The sequence below is a fragment of the Colletotrichum scovillei genome (assembly GCF_011075155.1).
Source record: "Colletotrichum scovillei strain TJNH1 chromosome Unknown Contig00008, whole genome shotgun sequence".
Classification (NCBI taxonomy): Eukaryota; Fungi; Ascomycota; class Sordariomycetes; order Glomerellales; family Glomerellaceae; genus Colletotrichum; species Colletotrichum scovillei.
The window spans coordinates 555,145-576,733 of NW_023336266.1; the positions used below are offsets into that span (position 1 = coordinate 555,145).

The following is a 21,589-nucleotide window of genomic DNA, read 5'->3' on the forward strand; positions in this document are numbered from 1 at the left end:
TGGGTATCCGTAGCTTATGGAAGAAAAGCAGGTTCCTGCAACCAGCTTCGGCCGGCCTCGTGTTGGCAAACTTGGGATTCTTGAGTCTTGAGTTTCTTGGAGAGAAGGTCGCAGCGGCAGATAACCTGAAACCAGACGCGCGCGTGGGGCGGATGCTTGCGGTGCTGGGCAGCCAGGAAACCCTGCGGCGAGTCATGGACCCTGAAAAGATGCCACAATTACAGATACACTCACTGGTGCGAGAGAGAGAGAGAAGAAGGTGGGAAAGCTGCTGAAGGAGTTGGAACGGCATTGACGATGGCTGGCCTTGCTGGGCAGAAACTAGGCCATGGGCCTGGGTTGTTAGTTCCCACAGATGGCGCTACGGCGTTACCCGTCGCTGACACCATGATCCCTGGTCGCCTTTTCTCTCTTTCCTGTCTTTTGACTGCTTCTTTAGGCCAGGTCTGGGGGGCCTCTTCTTCATGGGACGAGTCAATCGAGTCAATCGTCTGCCCCTCCACCCCGGTCTCTCCCTCAAAGTTGGGACGCTGGGCGCTGCAGGACAAGCACCACGGCTTGGCTCTTGGAGGATGGGATCCACCGTCTTTTGTGTACGTTCTGTACGCAGTATGGTCTTGTCTGGGTGCGGCTGCGGCTGCGGCTGGGCTGGGCTGGCTTACTTACACATTACATAGTATCAGTGAAGAGTTGTAAAGTGGCATGGTAGTATGACCCCCCCGGGTCGGCGTGCTGCCGGCGAGATGTTCGTGGAGAACGGGACCTTTCTTCCCCCCCCCTACTTCACTCCTGGGACCTGGGCAACTTTTCTTCACGAGACCGATCCAAGAGGCGAACTCTGGGTATGGGGCAGATGTGGTGGAGAGAGAGAGAGAGAGAGGAAGCACGGATCCAAACTGCCGTGGAGGGGAGTTTGGGATATGTGACTTCTCTTAAGGTCTGGCTGCGCCGCTCTTCTCTCGTTCGTTTGGAGGGAAGGTTTTCGGACTTTCTTTGCAACTTCTTCTCGCTCCTTTTTTGTTTGCTTCCTGCTTTCCTTCTCCCCCTCCTCTGAAGATGAGAACGTGTTGATTACGTTTTCTCTCCCTCTCCATCTCTACGAAACCCGAGCAGAAAGAACCAAACCCCCCTTCCACTCATTTTCAGCTTGTTCTTCTTCTTGTTTAAACACTGCGCCTTCTCGTGGAGGTAATCTTAATCCTACGGGGGAGGATCGAAGAGCCTTCTACTTATCTTTGCCCTTCTCTCTATACTGACTGCCCTGGTCCGTCTGGTCTTTCTGTCTTCTCGAAGTTGGTTCCTGTTTCGAAATCCCTTGGAAGAGAAAGAGCGAAGGTTGTCGCCTTACCTCAAACACGTTGGCACACCACCACCCACAGCCCAGCTATTATACCTGACTGAACGTCTTATTACTCTTCCTCTCACATCGCCCACCCCCACCCCTCTTCTACACATACCACCACCTCCATCTCATAATCACTCCCTCTACCTATTCTCCTCGCCGTCGGGCTTTCTCTTCCCTTTCCGACCTCCTTTCCCCGAACAAACATACCAGCCTTTTGGGGGCCGGAGCCTCAGACTCGTCGTTCCTTTCGTCATCAAGCATCCCCGCCTTGTACGATCGACACGTTTGCGGCTCTTTTGAACGATTGTTTACGACTGTTTCGCAACAATAGAGGCTGGTTCTCTCGACTACACGTATTCTTATCACTGAATCGACTTCCGTCCACCATTGGTATAAGCGAGGTCAAGCGTGTTCGGGAGGGAAAAGGCATCAACTGGCTCAGTCAAACTACTCCCGGCCTCTCTTACCGGGCTCAAATTCAATTTCAACAGCAGCAATCATGAAGACGACGACGACAAAAGCGGTGCTGCTCACGCTGCTCAGCAGCAGCGGCTTCGTAACAGGCGCCCGGGCCGCGGCGAACCTGTGCTTCTTCCCCGGCGGCGTGCAGAGTCTGGACGTCCCGTGCGATCCCAAGGCCGAAGTCAGCATGTGTTGCGGAAGCGTGAATGCGTGTTTGAGCAATGGGCTATGCAAGCTTGAGGATACGTCGAATAACACGGGTATTGCGTACGCGAGAGGAACGTGTTCGGATCCGACGTGGCAGAGTCCAATTTGCCCGCAGCATTGCGTACTAAGTAAGTCTTTGAAGAATCCTTTGCGAGTACACAGGGGAACAGTCTTTCAGGAAAGACCATGAACCGAGACTGGCGAATCTGAGATGGAGAGGTGGTTGGATTAAGGAAGGAACAGGAGTACTAACATAAAGACAACAGACCCCGACACGAGGAAAAATAACACGGCATACGACTTCAGATTCAACGGTGTTCAGGTATGGCAATGCGACAGCCAAGGCTTCGGCGTACCGGGCAAGTTCTGCTGCGAATCCGCCGCCGAGAAGACGAGATGCTGTTCCACGCCGCCCGCCATCTTCGGGCCCCTCATCGCCGCGACACCCGGCAACGCCGTCGCCGTGCAGACCCTCAACACGGGCGCCAAGTCCACGCCCACGCCCTCAGGATCAGGACGCGCCGGCATCACGGGCGGTAGCAATTACCCCTCGCAGCAGACGCCCGAGATGACGGCTGTGCCGACGATGACGAGCAAGATCCCCGCCACACCCGGCGGCGCGGAAGCCAGCCAGCCGACAGCGGATACGAATACCGGAAGCAGTGGAGATAGCGGGCAGAAGGGCATCGGGAACGTGGCTGTTGTGGGACTGGGTGTCGGCGCGAGTGTGGGTGGTGCGCTGCTCGTGGCGGTGGGCGTGATGTGGTACCTACGCAAGGAGAGGTCTCGCCGGGGACCCGTGGAGCTCGATGGGTCGAGTATCAATGGCGGGTACGGCGGCAGCAGCGGGGCGAGCGATCTTTCGAGGTCGAATACTGGGCATACCGGACGGATCGCGTATGGGGGGATGAATATTCACAATATGAATCACAACGGGGGTACGGGGACGGTTAGCTCCATGGGGACGGGGACGTATAACATGTCGGCGACGCCTGGGATGATGACTGTGAGGAAGGCGAGTAGTGAGTGGGATGGGAGTCCCGGCGGATTGGGCGGGGATTATCAGATGGCGGAGATTGATGGCAAGGAGGCGATTGTGGTGGCGGAACCACAGGGGAGGAAGAAGAGTCTGTATGAGCTGCCGTAGCCCTGTCGTCTCTGGAGATGGCGACGATGTTGAAGATAGAGATTTGGCGTGAGGCAAACCATACGGAGATGGCATTTGTATAAAAAAAGATCAATAGGGATGGATGGGGTGGTGTATGGTGGTGTGATACCTTGACACTTTTTGATGACGGGGTGGTTTCTTTTCTCACTCCCCCCTTTCTTTTTAGTTTACGGCTCATGAGAAATCAACTTTTATGAACTTTATACGCTGTTCCTTCTTCTTGCATTTTATCCTATGTGGCAAACAGGTGACAGATTGAACTACCTACTTAGTCAAGACTCGATCTGACGTGACTTAAGCTTATCCCTCATCTATCCGTGATCTACAAGTCTGGTACGGAGTAGAAGGGTTGAGAAAACACGAGCTCGGATGGGGAACGACGACGCTAGCGTGGGAAACAAAGATGATGGGCACTAGGGCCTATTGGTTGACATCAATCATCATGACATCTTGACCATCATGAAGCAGCACAAGAATAGCAGACATGTAGAAGGCGCTAACGAGGTATGGTGGCATGGAGAGGAAGGGAAGGATGCTACCAGCACTCCAGAACCTGTCATGATCGGAAGCGCATCCGAACGGATCAGCGACCACCCAAACGGTATTGTCCTTTCTCACGAAAGGCCCGTCAGAGGCTGGAAGGGGGGGGAGAGAGGAAAGGATGTGGTTTACCGGCCTTCTCGGTTCGGTCACCAACACGTGCAGCGCCCTACGGCCTTGTTGGTGGGTGGTACTGTAAGTGGACTCAACTCCCAAGGAGTGCAGGGGCACACTTGAGGGCTGGGGGGCTCGAGGGGATCGGGGACGTCTTCAGCCGTTGCTTCATGGTAGGGTAATGATCGGCAGGGGAGCGCTCTGCGGCTCTCGTTGTGCTTCGATGTGACGTTGGAGGGGAAGAGAGCCGAAGAGGTACGGATGCAGTGCCGCTGGCCTTGGATCTCACGCGTAGTGTTAGTTAGGTTTGCTGCAAGGTCAGAGTATCGTTCAATCGTCTTTCCTTCTTCTTCATTGCCTTGGCCGCTACTCCGCGAACTTGACGCGGGGAAGGCAAGGAAGGATTGCCTTGGTCCTGACTTCTTACCAGACCCGGATACGTCGATCATTCGCCATCTTCCATGCTGGGAACGGGTAAATGATCGAGAGGAAATGCGGAGTAGCGAAAAGAGAACGCATAGCAGATTTTGATGTCATAGCAGTGGCGCGCATTATAGATCAGAGGCCTTGTTGCTCGTACAAGACAGAGTCTAGGATGGTATCCTGAAGGGTGTTTGTCGTGTGTGAGTGGGCGAAATAGACGCAGGGACCTCGATGAGACTCGAGAGAGTGATCGAGGAGGGGATTTCGTTGTCGACGGCCCTGTCTGCGCTATGTGAGGGACCATACAGGGATACAGGGGGTTGAAGGGCATAGAGTTTGCCGCGACGTCTCATGAGGTATGATTGTCGATGACAAAAGAGCGATGGAGTCGGGTTTGTACGGCACACTTAGTGCCGTTCTGATTGGTGTGTCTGTTGCAGGCTCACTGTACACGCTTTGATTTGGCCGTGTTGGTGAATGTCAGAGAAGGCGTGAGTGATGTTGGAATACTTGTATCTGGCTGGCTTGTTGACCATGTTGGTCTGCTTTAAACCAGCAGCTTCACTAGGCTTAGAGGTACATAGAAAAGCCCTTGGAAGTTTGACGTGGCGTTTCCCTCTTGACATGTCTTGGAGTTCGGGTGGTGCCTTTCGGTGAAGGTGTGAAGGGGGCCGAGAGACGAGATGAGTGGCAAAGTGTATAAACCAGACACACGCTCATCAATGTAACTTTTGAACAGCACCAGATGTCCGAGGAATTCGGCACCAAAGATAGTTGCATTCAGTATCCAGCCACACATCACACGCATCACACAGCCCGAAGAATTCGGACTCGGAAAGAGTACGAAAAAGAATTTGTATTGATGATCAGATTCTTTTGGTTCGACACAAGACGTAATAGTAAATGGTTGAGTATAGGTTATATGGAACATTATATGATACGGATCTGCGAGGACCTTGAGGGTCAAGTCCACTAGAACAGGCACTCAGCCAGCCAAGGGAAGCCGGGTGAGAACGGAGTGCGGGAGGACTGCGCCCCCTAGACAATGAACATCCACGGCCCCGCCGGCCCCGGGGTCAACCCGCCACCGCACCGGGGCCTTTTGAGAAGAAAGTGGGCATGCGATTCTGTCATCGGCTCGCGGACCTAGTAAGCAGAAGCGTGTGCCCACGACGGACCACTGACTGCCGGAACATCGCTTACTTGGGAACATAAATTGCCGATGATGGCTGGTGTGTCTGTGCCGTGTTTCCACTGCGGCGGGCGCAGGATGGGAAGTTTGGGGGCTGATCTTAAATTACTTGCTTCAGACGTTATAGGGGCCGCCCACATACTATGATAGTGATGTGCGTGGCGGTAAACGGGGGCCCTTTTGGGGAATTACGTGCTGATGGAGATTTTCTGCAAGTTTGTCTCTTGCCCGCGCCTGTGCGAGTGTGTGTGGAGAGTGTGTCGCTTCTGGGGGCCGTTTCGTGGAAAGATGGGATGATGCGCTATTCTTGTCGGTCGGTTGCTTCGAGAATGTTGAGGAATTTGGGACGGCATGATTTTGGGCTTTGTGATCTGCTGCACCAAGTGCTTATCTTGCTGATCGGTCATTAGTGGGTGATCATGGTCCTTCTACTCGGTATCGCTGCCGTTAAATCCTCCATTGCGGTTACATCTGCGCTTGATCGACGCGATGTTGGTGAAGTATTCTACCCTCCCGAAAGGTATAGTAACCGGGGGACACCGTACCATGAAAGTCTGGAAGAACCTTCACCTAGATGCTCATGTTGGCAAATGGCTTAATTGAGAGGAAATTTGGCCGAGATGAGTAATTTAACTTCTTGACTTTCATTTAGGTGAGATGTCGAGATCCAGCTATGAAGGCTCTCCATATAAAGTATTAATAGCAGTGAGAGTCAAGATGAAGTGCGCGGCAGTCGTGGCAGGTGCAGCAGTACCGCCCCGTAGGTGACATGTGAATCAGACACTTCAAACGCGAGAATGCGTATCCTATACGCGTAGTTGTGATCCGGGTCAAGATTCTCGATAGAGATTATCTGCCCACGATACAGGTTGTTTGAAGTTCAACAGATCGCGAGGGGGGGCGTGGATGCCGCGGGGATGCAAAAACTCCCTGAATACGAACGAACCCATCGATGAACCGCCCCCAACAATACGCATGAACTCATTGAAGAGTGCCAGCGCGTTCCTGGAGTCTCAAGTTTCCTTATAAGGCCAGAAGTGTCGAGTTGCCGATGAGCCTTAGTAAGTGATTCAGGGGTTTGCCTGGACAAAGTACCTCTTGAAGACCCGTGATATTATGACACCAATTAATGTCCCGTATTCGGTCGGACACATTCTGTACCAGGTCTCTACAGCGAAGACTCATCTTTGACACACACAGCACTATGACTGACAGGAAAATTGCCAGATAATCACACAAAGATTCCAACCGTATACGATAAATCGAGATTTCACTGCTGTAAAGACGGAATGAACTTCCTCCAATCCATCACTTCGATCTCTCATATCCTCACTTAGATGGACGTCCTAGGAGACCAAAGGTGAGTCTTCTCTCGCACCATAATGGCCTGAGTAATAACTTAAAACATCTGACAGAGTATTATGTTAATCATTAGCGAGCTGGAAGAGAGAATGGTGTCAAGAATGAGAGAAACATTGCCCTCCAGAGAGAGCAAAACAGAGCTGAAAGGGGAAAGAAGAGCCCAAAAAGCTGAATCTCGAATGTCAACACCAAGGTCTTCGGCACCGTACACGGAGGCATCAAGTACTCATTCTTGGACCCCGATATCCTTTCGAGACACCACAGCACGCTATCTTTAAGGCGGCTCTCGCCCCTGAACGGCAGTCACTCGAGCAGGTCACAATATATTCTTTTTACGATGGCGTTCCAATCATCTCCAGCTCAGGTATGTGCAGTAAACTCTTCCGTGGCCGCTCTTCCTTCGACAGTATCTTCGAACACCGCTATACCTGAAGTAGCAGGGGCACATGTACAAAATGGGTGAATCGGGAGTTGAGGCATTTAGTTTAACCTAGGTTCCGTCTCAAGAAGACATAATGACACCTTTTATCTTTTTCCGCAGCATTCCCGTGATCGAGGCCTTCTCGAAGTGAGCGGCCTGCCTCCCACCTCTGGACAAGACAGATCAGTTGCTGAGCAAGACCGGACGAAAAAGGCAGAGGAAATAAGAGGCTCCGTTGCCAGGTTGTGTTCTCTACTCGCGCATGTCCCAGTTAATTTGCTCAGAGCAATGTCCCTACGATTGAAGTTGAGAAAACATGAAGACATGCTGGCAATCGGGCCTTTCGAGGTCTGAACGTTGATAACTTTTACTCAACCACGGGACCAGGACTTGTTCAAGAGGTGCGAGAGTGATCTACATTATCCGTATCAGGCCACAATAAGAAACATAGACTCTCGAAGTTCTTCTATACGAAGAGATCATGAAATCATAAGTTCCCTGCTCACACAATCGCTGAGCGCGCTCTGCGTCGACCTGATATCGGCCCGTCGCATTGACTCTGAGCAATGCCCGAATGGGAATTCCTTGAGAATTTCTTGGCGAAAAGTTGACACTCAGAGCAGACATGTCAACTCCATGTTGCATTCTACTACAGAGAATGCCATGGGCAGCTGTAGAGAGAATGCTTGTCGTCCGAGCTATGCGCTAGAGTGGCCGTGTACCGTGTTTACCTACAACCGTGTGCTTATCAGCAAAGTTTGGACCGACGGTTGCCAGGACGCCATCGGATGGTTTAGCGCCGGGTTGACGGCATACGAAGAATCAGCAAATATAGATTCGGTATGCTGAGGTTGTTTCTCTTCAATATTTACAAGTAGCTGAAGTGGAGACAAGGCAGTGTAGTTGAGGCCAGAATACGGCAGCATAGAATTAAGCTCAGAGGGTATGACGAGAGTATACTTTGGGACCAAAAGACTAGGCTAATAGCCATACCGAGGCAATCTGCAAGCGTCGACGAATTTTCGAATCATTCTTCGAATCATTCTTTGTGCGGGGGAACGAGTAAGTTGGCAACCACTGTACGCTTGGCGCTATGTTGTGGCGCTTTGGTGAAGCTAAGGTGGCATCCCGCGGGCTTCCATTAAAGACCCCAAACAAAGCCAGCCTACATTATGGACCGGGATAGACTTCAACGGTGTCTTGGGTGGGATGTATGATGGCTAAGAATGTTCGGACATTTTCACTCGAGCGTTCGACTTTGGGACGGATTACACGGGAGGAACTTGGGTCTTGCGCTAGACAGGCTGCGATTCCTATTACAGTAATCCTAGCAGCGCTACTGAACTCTAAGATCAACAAGACATGCAATAGCACCGAGAATTGGGCATTTCCATTCGTTCCCCCACCTGAGAGATCGACAAAGAATCCCCCAGTGCTGGCTGATCGTCAAGTTTTCCAGCTCTCCCCAGAGAGCTCGCTCACAACGCCTTGCCTAAATACGCCCAACACGTCTTTAGGCGCAGTGTCACGGATCCGCTCTGGGGCCTTCAATGCCGGTAGCTTCGGACACGTTGTGGCGCGCATACTTTCCACAGTTTGTTCTAGCTCTTACCTCATTTCAGTCCTACGTTGCTCAAGATATAAGTAGCTCCGGATCCTGATCCGGAATTGAGACATTGAACTCTCCAAGTCATCAGCTTCCAACAAACAACCTAATTCGTTCTCTCTCAAGTCTTCAGTCTTTTCTTTCCTACTTAATCATTAGCAGTACATTTCTAATTTCACAATCCTTCACATAATAACTACAACAATGCGCTCACAGATCCAGCAACTCGTCCTGGCCGCGGCTCTGCTGCAGTCCGCTGATGCCGCCCCGGCCGGCCTTCTCGACGGTCTCGGAGTCGTAACCCAGCTGCTGGCACTTCCGACCGACTATGTGTCTAGCTTGACCGGGGTTCTTGGCACGAAGCCCGGGAGCGGCGTCGGCGCCGGAGTTCTCAACGTCGGGGATCTCCAAACGAAGCTCGGATCGATCTGGAACACGGGCAGCACTGGTGACTTTTACGGAAAGCTGCAAAAGCAAATCGGCCAAGGTCTCGTCCCGAACAACCTCCTCTCCAGCTTCCAGGGACTTCTCGGCACTGGCCTTTTGGGAAGCTTAGACCTGGCCAACAATGCCAACAAGCTCATTGCTCCCTTCAACGGCATCGATTCGACAAGCAACAACAACCCGGTCAACCCGGCCAAGCCTGTCTACCCCAAGAAAGATGCCTCCGATGCGCCATACACCCTCTCCGAGCAGCAGCTTCGCCAGGCCATCTACATCCCCCAGAGTTTCACCTACGGCCAGAAGCCTCCTGTTATCTTCATTCCCGGAACTGGTGTCTACGGAGGAGAGACCTTCAGCCCTAACTTGTTGAAGCTTCTCACGAACGTCCCTTACGCAGATCCCGTCTGGCTCAATATTCCTGGTGCTCTCCTTGGCGACGCACAGGTCAACTCCGAGTACGTTGCTTATGCCATTAACTACATCAATGGCATCAGCAACAAGAACTCGAGCATCATTTCTTGGTCTCAGGGTGGTCTGGACACCCAGTGGGCTTTCACCTTTTGGCCTTCTACCCGAAATGCTGTCGCCAACTTCTTCCCAGTATCTCCCGACTTCCACGGAACCGTTCTTGCCAACGTCCTCTGCCTTTCACCCGGTAACGGTGCCCTCAACGCTCCCTGCGATCCTTCTGTCATTCAACAGCAATATACCTCCGTCTTCATTAACACCCTTCGTTCCCGAGGAGGAGCCGACGCCTACGTTCCCACGACAACTTTCTACAGTGCTATTCTCGATGAGGTTGTCGAGCCCCAGCAAGGCACCGTTGCTTCCGCCTACCTTACCGATGCCCGCCGCGTCGGTGTCACCAATATCGAGGTCCAGTCTGTCTGCCCCGGCCGCCCTGCTGGCAGTATCTACGGCCACGCGACGATGCTCTTCAACCCCTTGACAGCCGCACTGATCAAGGATGTTCTTCAGAGAGGCGCAGGACCCGCCAAGATTAGCAACATCAACCTCAACGACGTTTGCAAGGACTTCATCGCCCCTGGCTTGAACCTCGAGGATGGCATTGCTACTGCTGGTTCGATTGTTGCGGCTGGCATTCGCTTGTTGGCATACCTCCCGAAGCTCATTGCCGAGCCCACTCTCATGGCCTACGCCCGTTCCTGAGCACTCTCTTGTGTGAACAGGGTGTATCTTCCAGAGAAGCCATACTTCTCATAACAATGAGAACGCGGTTAATGTGGGTGCCTAGGACGAAGTAATGAAGATGAAGGTGGGAATGAAGTGAATGTAAATCTTTGTAACGCTGTAATTAGATGTATAATTGGGTATAAATAGACGTAATCATATTAGTTGGATATCAATCGCAGTTTCAACCTTGGGGCGCTCATTCCAAACGTGCATCAACAACCCGTGAATGAAGAAGTTTTTGAACCCCATTGCTCTTTGAGTCTTGATTGATTTGTGAAGGTATGGGTGTGATATGCAAACGATCGATTCTGGATACCAGAAAGTCTCAGAAGACAAAATCACATCTTCGCATCTCTCCCAATACCCGTCTGCCCCACAGCAAATTCCTTTCTCTCATCCACTGACAACCTCGTCTCGGCTAGTTCACCAGTTTGTGACTGTTCCTCTACAGTTGCAAGTCTGTCGGTCTCTTCGACTGGGACGTGGTCTCTGACCACCAGCCATGTGGGATAAACGGCCAAACCTACATCGATTAGCATCATCTTCCACTTCATCATGGACTCTGCTTGGCTTACCCAGGAGTATAGTGTTGACGGCAAGTGGTACACGACCACCCTTCCACTTTTGTGTGTTCAAGCCAAACGAGACGGCCTGAGAGAAACTCTCTTGACCTCTCAAAATACCGGAGAAGCGAGTAAGTTCAGAGATGTTGTCCGTCTTGGTGGCAAGAAGGTAGTAAAGCCAACTCTGCAATGCTTGACGGGCGAAATCCCACAACAAGAGCACAAAGAAACCCTCAGTGAATCCCTTATCTTCCCAGTCGTACGCAGGTGGGTTGCGGGTGTACTTCTCTTGAATGACCCAGCCGTAAACCCACGCAATGACGTGCCATACAATGACGTAGTAGAAGCCAATAGTGATGCGTTTCTTTACACTGAATTTCTTGTAGTCGAGGAGGGTGCTAATCAGCTGCGATGAGAGAAGCGTGCCGAAATTGCTGACGAAACCGATGAGTGCGCGAGCTCGGATGCCGAAATAGTAGGCTTGGAAGTTTCCGCTGTACTGGTTGAAGTAGGCGGCCCAAAAGATGGGGAGAAGCAGCAGGATGTCCTTGCGCTTCGAAACGCGGAGGAGCTCTCTGAACTCGGCCTTGAACGACTTCTCAGCCTTGATAATGACCTTGCTACCGTCGGATCTTTGGACCTTCTCCGGGGGAGATAGGGCGAGTGCAAGAGGCACGCTGAGACATTGCAGAGCAATGAAGACCAGGTAAGTCTGATATCCAACCTTGCCCTTCTTCTTCGCAGCCGCATCGTTGTTGAGGGCTAGGACAATGGCCCCACCGACAAGAGGACCACCGGTTCTGAACCAGAGCCAAATGTTCATGTACTTGCCACGCTTAGACGGCTCTGGGTACCCAAGAGCAACAGCACCCTCGGAGGCCCAGAACAAGCCGGCAGAAATACCGCAGGCGGCAGCTCCAACAAGAACGAGCCAGACGTTGCCGTAACGGTTGTTGGTGTACAATCCAGCGGAGTAAAGTGGGTAGCCAACAGCTCCAAGCAACAGTGTCCTTGAGAGCCCAATACGGTTCGCGATGGGCCCACCGAATAAGCACAGGAAGGCCATGAGTCCGAAGACGAGCGCATTGGCGGCATTGACGAGGAACGGTTCCTGGGCACCACCTGCGCCGAGGGCGTTCATCGCATTCCACAGGCCAGGGGCCATGAAGCCTGTGTGATGTTAGTAAATGCTACTCTGACAGTGCACATGGCTTCATACCAACTCCTCCGATCACGAAGGCATTGAACAAGGTGCTGTGGTACCACACCCGCTTCACCGGTGGGTCAGAGGCCGCATCGTGGACGTCCGACGACACGGACTTGGGTGATTCTTCCGCCATCTTGACAGGTTCTTGGACTCGAGGTTGACGAACTTCATTCACATACATTGCTGAGAGCCATCATTGACTTATATGATAGCTCGTGCCTCGGCTACCATCGCCACTTTGACGATGTTCTAGCCATCTCACGTTCAAAAGTCCCTCCAAACTTTTTCCATAGGACGAACTCCTCATTCTCTACATGAATGACGAATATGCTAGTGCAACGTTGAACCCACCGTTCAAAGGACAACTGTGCAGCTCATTCGGCAGTTGATCACTGAGGTCCACTAAACTCCGCGTGGGTTCCTACCCCTCGGTCGAACTCCGTCGGAAAATTAACCGCAACGGGTAGGTCTATCGCGAATTCGGCTGGGAATAACACGCAAAATCGCCTATAGATCTCGCGTAGGAACTGGCGTCTTGGCAATGAGAAAAGATGGGAAAGCCTCTGGTTAGAAGGTCGCGCTTATGAACGGGAAAAAGCTTGTCAACGTAAGGGAAACTCCCTCTGTTATTCTAACACAAGAGTCTAGTGATTCAAATCCACTCGGGGCCGAAGCAACAAGGTTCTGTATGCCCCTACGGCCAATGTGCATCAAGCCTACAACTTGGCTTGGATTCTCTTTGCCTCCTCTTCCTTCCTTTTCAACTCCTTCCACCACTTTTGCTTCAGTGCCAAAACGCCGAAGCCCAACAACGCCCATTCGTCTTCCCACGCAGGCAACTCATAAGCATCCGTGCCCGGTGCAGGAGGTCCGGCAACACCTCGCAAAAACTCGAAATATTCTGAAAAGTCGGGCTTAATTTCGTGGAACTGGGACGTCGGCCCCTTGTACTGCAGTCGCTTCACTTCCCACTCGTCCTGTTCTCGTGGAGAAGGCAGACCGCCTCCCCGATTCGCGAAATAGCGAGCCACGGCAACGGCCTGGTACTCATAGACACGGAACGAGATGGCCGCCTTGACTTGTCCGACGACTGTGAGTGACGGATCCGCGATGTTAAAGACGTGCTGGTAAAATCCTGAAAGACGCCCACTCGGTGTCACGGGATCGGGACGCAGAAAAGGGTAGGAAAGTCGATAGCCGGTGCCGAAGTGAACTTTCTCGATACCGTCAACTTCACTTCCGTCCGAGAATTTGACTTTGACGGTGTTTCCAGATCCAACGGACACTCGTGTGATTTGCGGCTTGAGCACGACGTTGGGGAGTTCCCATGCATCCTGGAGAATTTCATTAGAGCCTCGCTGCGAGACATAAAGGGGCCCGGATACGATGCTGTGGATCTCTGAGACTGTGTCAGATGCGGAAACGTTGCCGCCGACGACAACGACTTTCTAAACCCTCGCGTTAGTTACATGCATTCATCTCATCGATAAAGAAGGATGGGAGTAAGCAAGTACCTTGCCAACGTAGTCCTCAGGAGACCTGTAAGCCTTCGAGTGCTCAAACCTTTGAGGCAAAGCAGCAAAAGTCTCTTGAAGGCCGTCAATATTCGGGACGAATGGTACGCCGTAGTGCCCAGTGGCTACAACAACAGCATCGAATGTGTCTTGCCACCAGTAATCTCTCTTCTGGTTCTTCAGATAATGTTGAGTTTTCCTGAGAGTCAACTGCCATTTCTTGCCCACTTTCTCTACACGCTCCACGTGCGTATTGAAGGTGAACAAGTGCGAAAACGGCTCTGCAATCTCCTCGAGGTAGCCTGCGACTTGCGCGTAGGGATGCGTCGGGTTCTTCTTGCCAAAGCGGTTGATGGAAGAGGCCGAGTTCACATCCGGAAACGGTTTGTAGGTGAACGCCATCACTTGGGAGCCGACATTACTGTCCAAGGCGGGATAGAGACCTGTCCGAGCTGTGACATTTTCAGATGCTGATGGCAGTGACTGTGGTAGCTTGGCTGGAATCTCTCGCACAGGTTGCGCCGAGGATGGCGAAAAAGGTTCCGGCTGCTCATCGTAGATCCTGGAGACATACGTCAAATTGAGTTCAAGCATTTTGTAATGTAGACAGCATACCATGTGCCACCAATTCCTTCTCTTCTGTCGAACAATTGGATTCTTTCGAAGACATTCTCTTCGCTCAAGGCTTTCACAGCGGAGATGCCAGAAGGCCCGGCACCGATCACTGCGACACTGGAATATCTGGGAGCCATGGTTTGAAGTCGAATATGAGAATGCCGTTTATTGAAATTAAGAAGCAAGAAGCTTGGTGAATCTGTTCCGACAGTTTACGCCAAGTGAAGAACATATAGCCTCGAAAGCTCTGACGAATTGGTGTTGCATATGACGTGCTTGCACAACGCTCAGAACTAGATGGAGATAGTGAAAGTCCCACTGAGAGCTTATCGCTACTATTTGACGTGGGAGCTCGACTTGCATATTTCGTTGGGACACTAATTGATACGGCATGTCCCTCATCTAGCTTTGATCTTACAGTGAGATCTGGGCTGAGAGTCGAGAAACCTTGAAGGCGGTATGGCGGCTTTCAGCTCTCACGTTAATTGCTTAGTTAACAGGCATGATGAATCTCATGAAATAGAAAGTCTAGCCATTATTCAATTCTGTTTCTCCTTAGATCGTTATCTGTGTGACGTGATTGATGGATGCTTGCCAGAGCCACTTCGCGCAATTCTTCCCTGCTATGTCGCGACAACGCAGCAGATAGTAACAGCATCAGAGGGGCAAATCCCATCTGTATCATGCAGTTCGAAATATCAATGGGCGAATTTGTGTCAAGTACTACAACCAAGCCTTTCTATTCAATTCCTCGGCCAATCTCTAATCGGGTGCGCATATCCAGCCTGCAGTCATCAACCTCCAATCATATCAGATATACACTTGTTCATTCACCAAGCACATGGAGTTTCTTGAATTATACTGTCTTCTCTTTCCTCGTAATACGCAAAACGAGAGAACTGTTCAGTCAAACGTCTCAAAAGTATCGTCTGCGACTTGCAATTCATTGAGTGTTCGGAGTTGAGTGAAACTGGTTGTTCAAGGAGGAGATGTGCGATCCGCAGGTTGCAGAGACAATCGATTTCCGCATATGTTTGCAAAGTAGGCGAGTTCGACCTCCATGTTCAATTATACTCAGCTGTCCGCTTATTTGGGAACTTCGGGACAACAAAGATTATCAGAAGCGCATCTCCACTTGCGTTTGTCAAATCGACGGAAAGTTGGCACCTGTCGACTCGTTCAGCTCAAGTCAGCTAAAGGTCTGAGAAGGCCAGAGCTATTAAAATACCAAGAAAATCTGAATCATGCTAAATCACACGAAAAATTGCATCTCGGCAATTGGGTGATATAATACTGAGGAAGGCGCGCTGGACTTGGCCTTCCGAGAGGTATTGCCTGATCATTGCGCGATCGTCACAGGCTTTCATCTTCTCATACATCAACATTGAACTAGAAAGCTGACGACAGTATAATTGCTACCGTGAATTCTGTGTTGTGAATCGTTATGGACAGACACATGCTGGCCTGTAGTAGACCCTTGAGACTTGAGTTCATACATATACCATTGAGTCCCCAAGCACAATCCCCAACCTAACTCCGGATGGCACAACTCAACTTCTATAGCGATGCTTGTCACAGATCTGGAGCTCATAATAAGATTCGAGTTGAGCTTCACAATTTATCGCTCAGCCTCTATCGAGCGCTGACACCAGCGCAACCCTTGACAACTTGTTGGTGAAGTCAGGAATCCAAAGGGCTCTCAACACATGACGCATGGCGAGACTTAGGCTGTCGATGCATAGAGTCTGGTCTCTAATTATTCATCTCCAAAACCAAATCCAGTGCATCAAGAGATGAAATCCTATCGCGAAGCGCTCGACTGCCAGAGAAGACATGCAGTGATCCAGATCGAAAGAGCGGCGGCTGTGGGCCCAGCATCGGCAGCTTTCGGAAAGGCAATGCTCCACCAACACGTGGCAGCCCGAGCTGATGTGCCCCGCTCCAGCTCCCGCTACCGGCGTCGACCCGGGCTTGCGGTCTGCGGGGCAAACAGCTGATTCGATTCTTCAACGGCTCAAAGGTCGACGGAGTCTGGGGATGGCGCTGGGGGATCTTCAGTCCGGGTTACTTACCGAGCCTTGCTTTGGTGCGTACATGTAGTCTTTCTTGTAAAGCTGCGTCAGGTTGAGATGGCATCAAGGCTCCGCGACACCCTGCCGTTGGGCAATTGAAAGGCTCTAGCAGCGCATCATCAGTGGTTCTATTGTGTCAGTGTGTTCTGATGTAGATAAATTGAATAGAGAAACATTACTCATCACCTGGCCAGATTATCAAAGTCAAACGCGACCTATGTGACTTATCGTAACCAATTTTTGTATTTATTAGTAGTGAGATTGCTTTCAGTGGCCTCTGCGGGCGAATTTTTGTCTGAGTTGGCTCGTTCACTCCTAGGAAGACTTTCACATGCGTCATTCGTCCCCTGCAGACGCATGTTTTCTGCCCCGACGAACCCCCCATCGAATCCTCAAAAAGGTTCCCGGCTGAACCAAACAAAGAGGCCAAAGGACCAAGGGGATAAGCTCGAGGTCACATTGTCACTCTGTGTTTCTGTCTAGAGGATAGGGCCCTTGGAGGCAAGCTGCAGGACTGCGTTGTGCGAGAGAAGCTCGTTGGACGCCACAAGCCAGTCGGGGAGGCCCGTTGATTTTGGGCCCTCGGTCTCCCGGCTCCACCCCGGGAAGTTCTCTAGTTTTCATTAGGCAGTTCTGACGGCAAAGACGGGCTCCATAAAAGTCAGGCCACCTCGACCCCATCCGCCTTGAATCATTCCCTCCTTTCTCGGGGCTTCCAGCCGTCACTTGACATGCTTTCGTTTGCGATTTTGCGGTACCTGGACATGGTCGCCGAGCACTCGGATACGCTTGATACGCCTGACCAGCTGTTGCTTTGCTGTTCTTCTTCTCCTCTTGGTGCTGGTGTTGTCGCTATCCGAGGTCATGTTCGAGGCCCAGGCCAGCAGCGAGAACGAGAAGGAAAGTTACAGTTACAACTAACTTATACAAACGCCCCCACGCAAGGTACTCGGAAGGCGGAGGTACCACAACAATATGTGTTGCTCGTGTTACTCGGCATGATCCTTTCCCAAGCCCTGTGCCTCCCTCCATGTCGTGGGAGCCAACCAACCCGTCCAAGTCCGAGCGTGCTCGTCGGAGGTCCCACCTTGCCGCCGGGCCGCTGTCGGTGAGGTAATCACCTGGGGAGGTTCCCATTGTCCCAAAAGGGTCTTTCAGGTATCATCCCCGGGTTGCCTCTTGAATAATAATTTCTGCCCGTTTCGTTGCCGTCAATCGTCGAACTTCCTCTTCTACACCACACTTTTTCTTTTTGTCCTTAATCGTTTTTCTTCCTCAATAGACCAAGTTCCTCTCTCTTTGCCTTTTCTTTTACGACAGATCGACCACGTATAGATCCAGGCCATTACATCTACAGAATCATAAAACCAAGTAAGCCGTGATTATCTCTTACCCGATTCTCGCTCGGGCCAAGATACCCCGCGAGGTCGCAGTCGCATTCGCTGACCGAGCCCGCGTGACTCCAGATTCCGAGCAAACCGAACACTTCGCAACAAAGAAGTGAGAATCAACAACACTCAATACACACATAAACACCAATAAACAAACTGCCACAATGGTTCTCATCACGCGAGCCATCTCTCTTACCAACTTCCTCGTCGCTTCTTCGGCCCTCGGCTTCCAGGTCTTCGTCCTGTACCCATGGCACGAGCAGCTGTCCCACGACTTCGAGGAGCTTAAGAAGGAACACATCCGCGTTCTTGACTACGTCAAGGGTGTCGACGCCGGCCTGAGAAAGGGACAAGGCGGCGCTCCCGCTGGTCAATCTATTCTGGAGAGACTGGGCTACAAATGAGCGGGGTCAATCGCCCTCTTTTGGTAGCCCTCGGACTTTTCCTTTTTTTTCTTTTTGGGGTTCAATAAGGGTCGGTCGGTCTGTCTATCTGTCCAAGTTGTCTTTCATTTCCACGATTGCATGCGATACTCCCTGAGAGCGAATTTAAAAAGAGCTTATCCCCCCAATTCGCAGCAGCCTCATTTTGTGATAATTCCACAGCGTTCCGGACCGTCTAGTGAGTCGTCAATCTCTGAGATCTCACATTGCATTGGCAACAACCTCAACCAGATGCTTCGATTAGCGCGACATTCTCGCAGGAGTGAGTAGACGTGACTGAAATGATGCCCCAAACTCACCATCAAGCGATCACAGAACTGGAGAAATTTCAGTACACCTCATCAAATGAGATCGCCTGCCGCAACAGAACTCACTCAAACCATCGATCGGACACCATCAAGCATCACGTGGGGCGAGACCCGCTTCATCGCCGGCAGATACAGCAGCCCCGGAGCCCGCTCCGGAACCGCGCCAGCGAATCGACGCGACGATAAGCGATTCAAGGACTCGATGCATCTCAGGTGCCTCACTCAGACACCTTGCGCGATGAGACTTGGGGCAACCTAAAGCTTACCTCGCCCGGATTTGGCTCATCCAGAGCGCAACCAGAGTGGTCAAGAGGGAGCACGCAGCACGTGGTTCTATCTCACCCACCTAGAGGTATGATGAGCGTGGCTCTCATTATTGCGTTGCGTTCACGAGCCTCATGAAAGCACTTGGCATCTCATTTGATCTCATACAGCCTGACCAAGCCGTACTGCTCACGCATTTCAGCAAGTCTCAGCTACCTATGCTAGGGTATCGCGAATTCCAGAGTGAAGCATCAGTTTTCATGGGCCCCTCTCCCGCCCTTGCCCTTCCATATCAGTATTGTAACGCCCAAAGTTTCTGCTTCTTCGATCCAGCCCAATTTCATCACGCGACTTGTAACTCCTCAATTGGCAAATCAATTCGAATGCGTCGCTCAAAGAAAATGCTATCGTAGCAATGCTATGCTGCTCGACTAGGCGTAGCTCTCGGCCTCAGCGGGCCAGGTAGCGACCCACGCGACGCCGAAGATGAGAAGCCACATGATGAGCCAGGTAGCGTAACGGCCGCCGTTGCCAAAGCCGATAATGCTGCCGACGAGGATGGCGGCGTGAATGAAGGCGGTGACGAGCAGGAAGATATCGAAGTGCCAGCGACCCTGGGGAAAAAACAAAAGCTCATTAGCTGTGGTCCTCTCATCTCACCAGACCCCACCACCTCATCTCAGACAAGTACTCACAACCATGACGCCCAAAACCTTGCGGCGACCCTCGGCCTGACCGATGACGGCAAGGGCCCAAGCGATGAACAAGAATCCCAAGATTCCGAGAATAATGTCGAAAATCAGACTGACGATCTGAGCGTTGATAACGTCGTAGACGATGCCGATGATGGTGATGGCGGTCCGGATACCGAGAATGATGATCATGCAAATCCGACGAAGGAGCACAGCCTTGTCGGAGGTCTTCAAATTGTACGACTCCCAGGAGAATGCCCAGCAAGTACGCATGTTGGGGCACATGCGGTTCTGGAGGCTGCCCTGACCGGCGGTAGTACCACCACCACTGGCGGCGCCGCCCTGCTGATCGCCGTAAGCCATGATCTCGCTGCCACTGAGACCAAGAAGGGGCTCAAGCTCGTCGTCTGAGTCGGAGGTGAGGTCGTCGGGCTCAAGGGTGGTGCGGTAGGTGATCTCGGGCCAACCACCAAAGTAGAGAAGAGCAGGATCGGTGCCGGGGGGCGGGGGGAAGATGAGCTGCGAAGGGTGAGGCATGGTGGGCGCTTCTTATATTCCTCTCCCCCACACAGATGGGTAACGGCCACAAGCGAGATGGGGAGAAAAGGATAGTCGTCTTGGTGTTTGCGGATGGGGATCCTTGTGCTACGTGGCGCAGCGGAGGTTGTGCGAGGGTGGATGGTTTGGGGGTGGTGATGGGTGGAAGAAGAGGATCGTTGGTTTCACTGCAGGGGAGGCTTGCTAGCTTCGCCCAGAAAATCCATGGTGGATTTGTTTATGATTAATTTTTCTCAATTGGGCGAGTGATATCGTGGTCTTCTTCTTGAATAGGCGGGTGCAATGGCTCGAGAGTTCAGTTGCTCTCGCCCTTTGGGGTTGTTGACGTTGGCATCATGACATCGCTTAGTCGTGAGTCTCAAGCGGGAGTCGAGGGGTTGTCCAAGATGACTTGTGACTGCTCGACGTGGGACCCGGCCGAATGGCAAATACTTCCTTCATTCAGACAAAGAACTGAAGTTTACCGCAAAGTTGCAGAGTGAAACGTTTCATGCCGGTTCACAGCACCTACAATCTTTACCAAAATCATCACAGACAAAGACTTCTCAAGTTTGTTCATTATCCTCGGGACTTGGGCTTGTTATTGGCTTTACCCGTGTATGCCACCAAGCTGCATCCACAGGGACCAACACCACGGACAACATGGGACCATGTCTCTCCAACAGATTTTAAGCTTAAATCATCTATCAATAGACAAGCCACCGTGGATCGCTTGTTGGCTCTGCGAATAGGCACCTATTTGATGGCTCAGAGTCGTGGCATAGACGAACTATGACTGCAATAGACATGATGCCCCCTCCGTCTCGACCCTCGACGTTGAGAGAATTAGGGCCATGAGACGCTTTGATTTTAGGGGATCAGACCCTCAATTTAGCGACTTCAGCCCTGTCCACTGTGGAGGCAGTAATTAGGCAACGGCTTTCGGAAGCTCTGGCGTCTTGGCACACAATCCTCACGACCAGATAAGCTTTGTAATTGCCTGCACCAGCCACATCCTGAATCCTTTGGAGAAGGCTTCCTAGAAGTTGTATCCAGGTCTTATAGTGCAAGTATAGTTGAAGTGTGCTGCCTAGGTTTTCATAAGTCCTAGAGTGGAACCTAGAAAGAAAAGAGAATGGATCACCCAAAGTTCTAGTCTAGGATTCCATCCTAGGCGACAGGACTTTGCAGCACATTCAAGAAAGGTTTCTCATGTCCCTGTCACGGAGTTGGAATCCGGTTACGAGTATGAATCTGCTCCGATTGGACCTCATCGCGGCCAAGATATACCGAGCCATAGGACTACGCCGGCCGGCTTAAAATGCCCGTTAGGCAGCCGCGCAATCCCGGCTCTTATCACCGGCCCCGCTTCCGGGAGTTCGTGGGGAGCGATCGCTGAATGCTAAGTCCAATGAATGATGGCTTTTCTCTTCCGCTGGTCGGAACATCTTCGAGTTTAACCATGCTATCTGCAGGTAAATGGTACGTTGGAAAATAGAAGCTGA

The 21,589-nt window shown here is 51.7% G+C and overlaps 6 protein-coding genes across 6 annotated transcripts; 3 read left to right on the top strand and 3 right to left on the bottom strand.

The window, feature by feature from the left end:
• Positions 1–1,096: 1,096 nt before the first annotated feature.
• Positions 1,097–3,161, top strand: HER10_EVM0002001 (uncharacterized protein; the record flags this gene model as incomplete). Its single annotated transcript, XM_035471732.1, has 2 exons — positions 1,097–2,142; positions 2,281–3,161. The coding sequence occupies exons 1-2, from the start codon at positions 1,845–1,847 to the stop codon at positions 3,159–3,161; spliced, it is 1,179 nt and encodes a 392-aa protein (XP_035330466.1). The 5' UTR covers positions 1,097–1,844.
• Positions 3,162–8,930: 5,769 nt separating this feature from the next.
• Positions 8,931–10,454, top strand: HER10_EVM0009439 (uncharacterized protein; the record flags this gene model as incomplete). The annotated part of the gene is made up of 2 exons (XM_035478925.1): positions 8,931–9,401; positions 9,633–10,454. Exons 1-2 carry the CDS (start codon positions 9,045–9,047, stop codon positions 10,452–10,454), a joined length of 1,179 nt encoding a protein of 392 aa, XP_035330897.1. The 5' UTR covers positions 8,931–9,044.
• A 362-nt stretch (positions 10,455–10,816) lies between these two features.
• Positions 10,817–12,381, bottom strand: HER10_EVM0008101 (uncharacterized protein; the record flags this gene model as incomplete). Its single annotated transcript, XM_035477635.1, has 3 exons — positions 10,817–11,001; positions 11,054–12,211; positions 12,261–12,381. The coding sequence occupies 3 exons, from the start codon at positions 12,379–12,381 to the stop codon at positions 10,817–10,819; spliced, it is 1,464 nt and encodes a 487-aa protein (XP_035330820.1).
• A 583-nt stretch (positions 12,382–12,964) lies between these two features.
• HER10_EVM0007046 (dimethylaniline monooxygenase) lies at positions 12,965–14,514 on the bottom strand (the record flags this gene model as incomplete). Its single annotated transcript, XM_035476613.1, has 3 exons — positions 12,965–13,696; positions 13,763–14,324; positions 14,378–14,514. The coding sequence occupies 3 exons, from the start codon at positions 14,512–14,514 to the stop codon at positions 12,965–12,967; spliced, it is 1,431 nt and encodes a 476-aa protein (XP_035330761.1).
• A 3,490-nt stretch (positions 14,515–18,004) lies between these two features.
• HER10_EVM0009518 (uncharacterized protein) lies at positions 18,005–18,244 on the top strand (the record flags this gene model as incomplete). Its single annotated transcript, XM_035479004.1, has 1 exon — positions 18,005–18,244. One exon carries the CDS (start codon positions 18,005–18,007, stop codon positions 18,242–18,244), a length of 240 nt encoding a protein of 79 aa, XP_035330900.1.
• Positions 18,245–19,286: 1,042 nt separating this feature from the next.
• HER10_EVM0009048 (uncharacterized protein) lies at positions 19,287–20,084 on the bottom strand (the record flags this gene model as incomplete). The annotated part of the gene is made up of 2 exons (XM_035478550.1): positions 19,287–19,469; positions 19,551–20,084. The coding sequence occupies 2 exons, from the start codon at positions 20,082–20,084 to the stop codon at positions 19,287–19,289; spliced, it is 717 nt and encodes a 238-aa protein (XP_035330879.1).
• Positions 20,085–21,589: the final 1,505 nt, after the last annotated feature.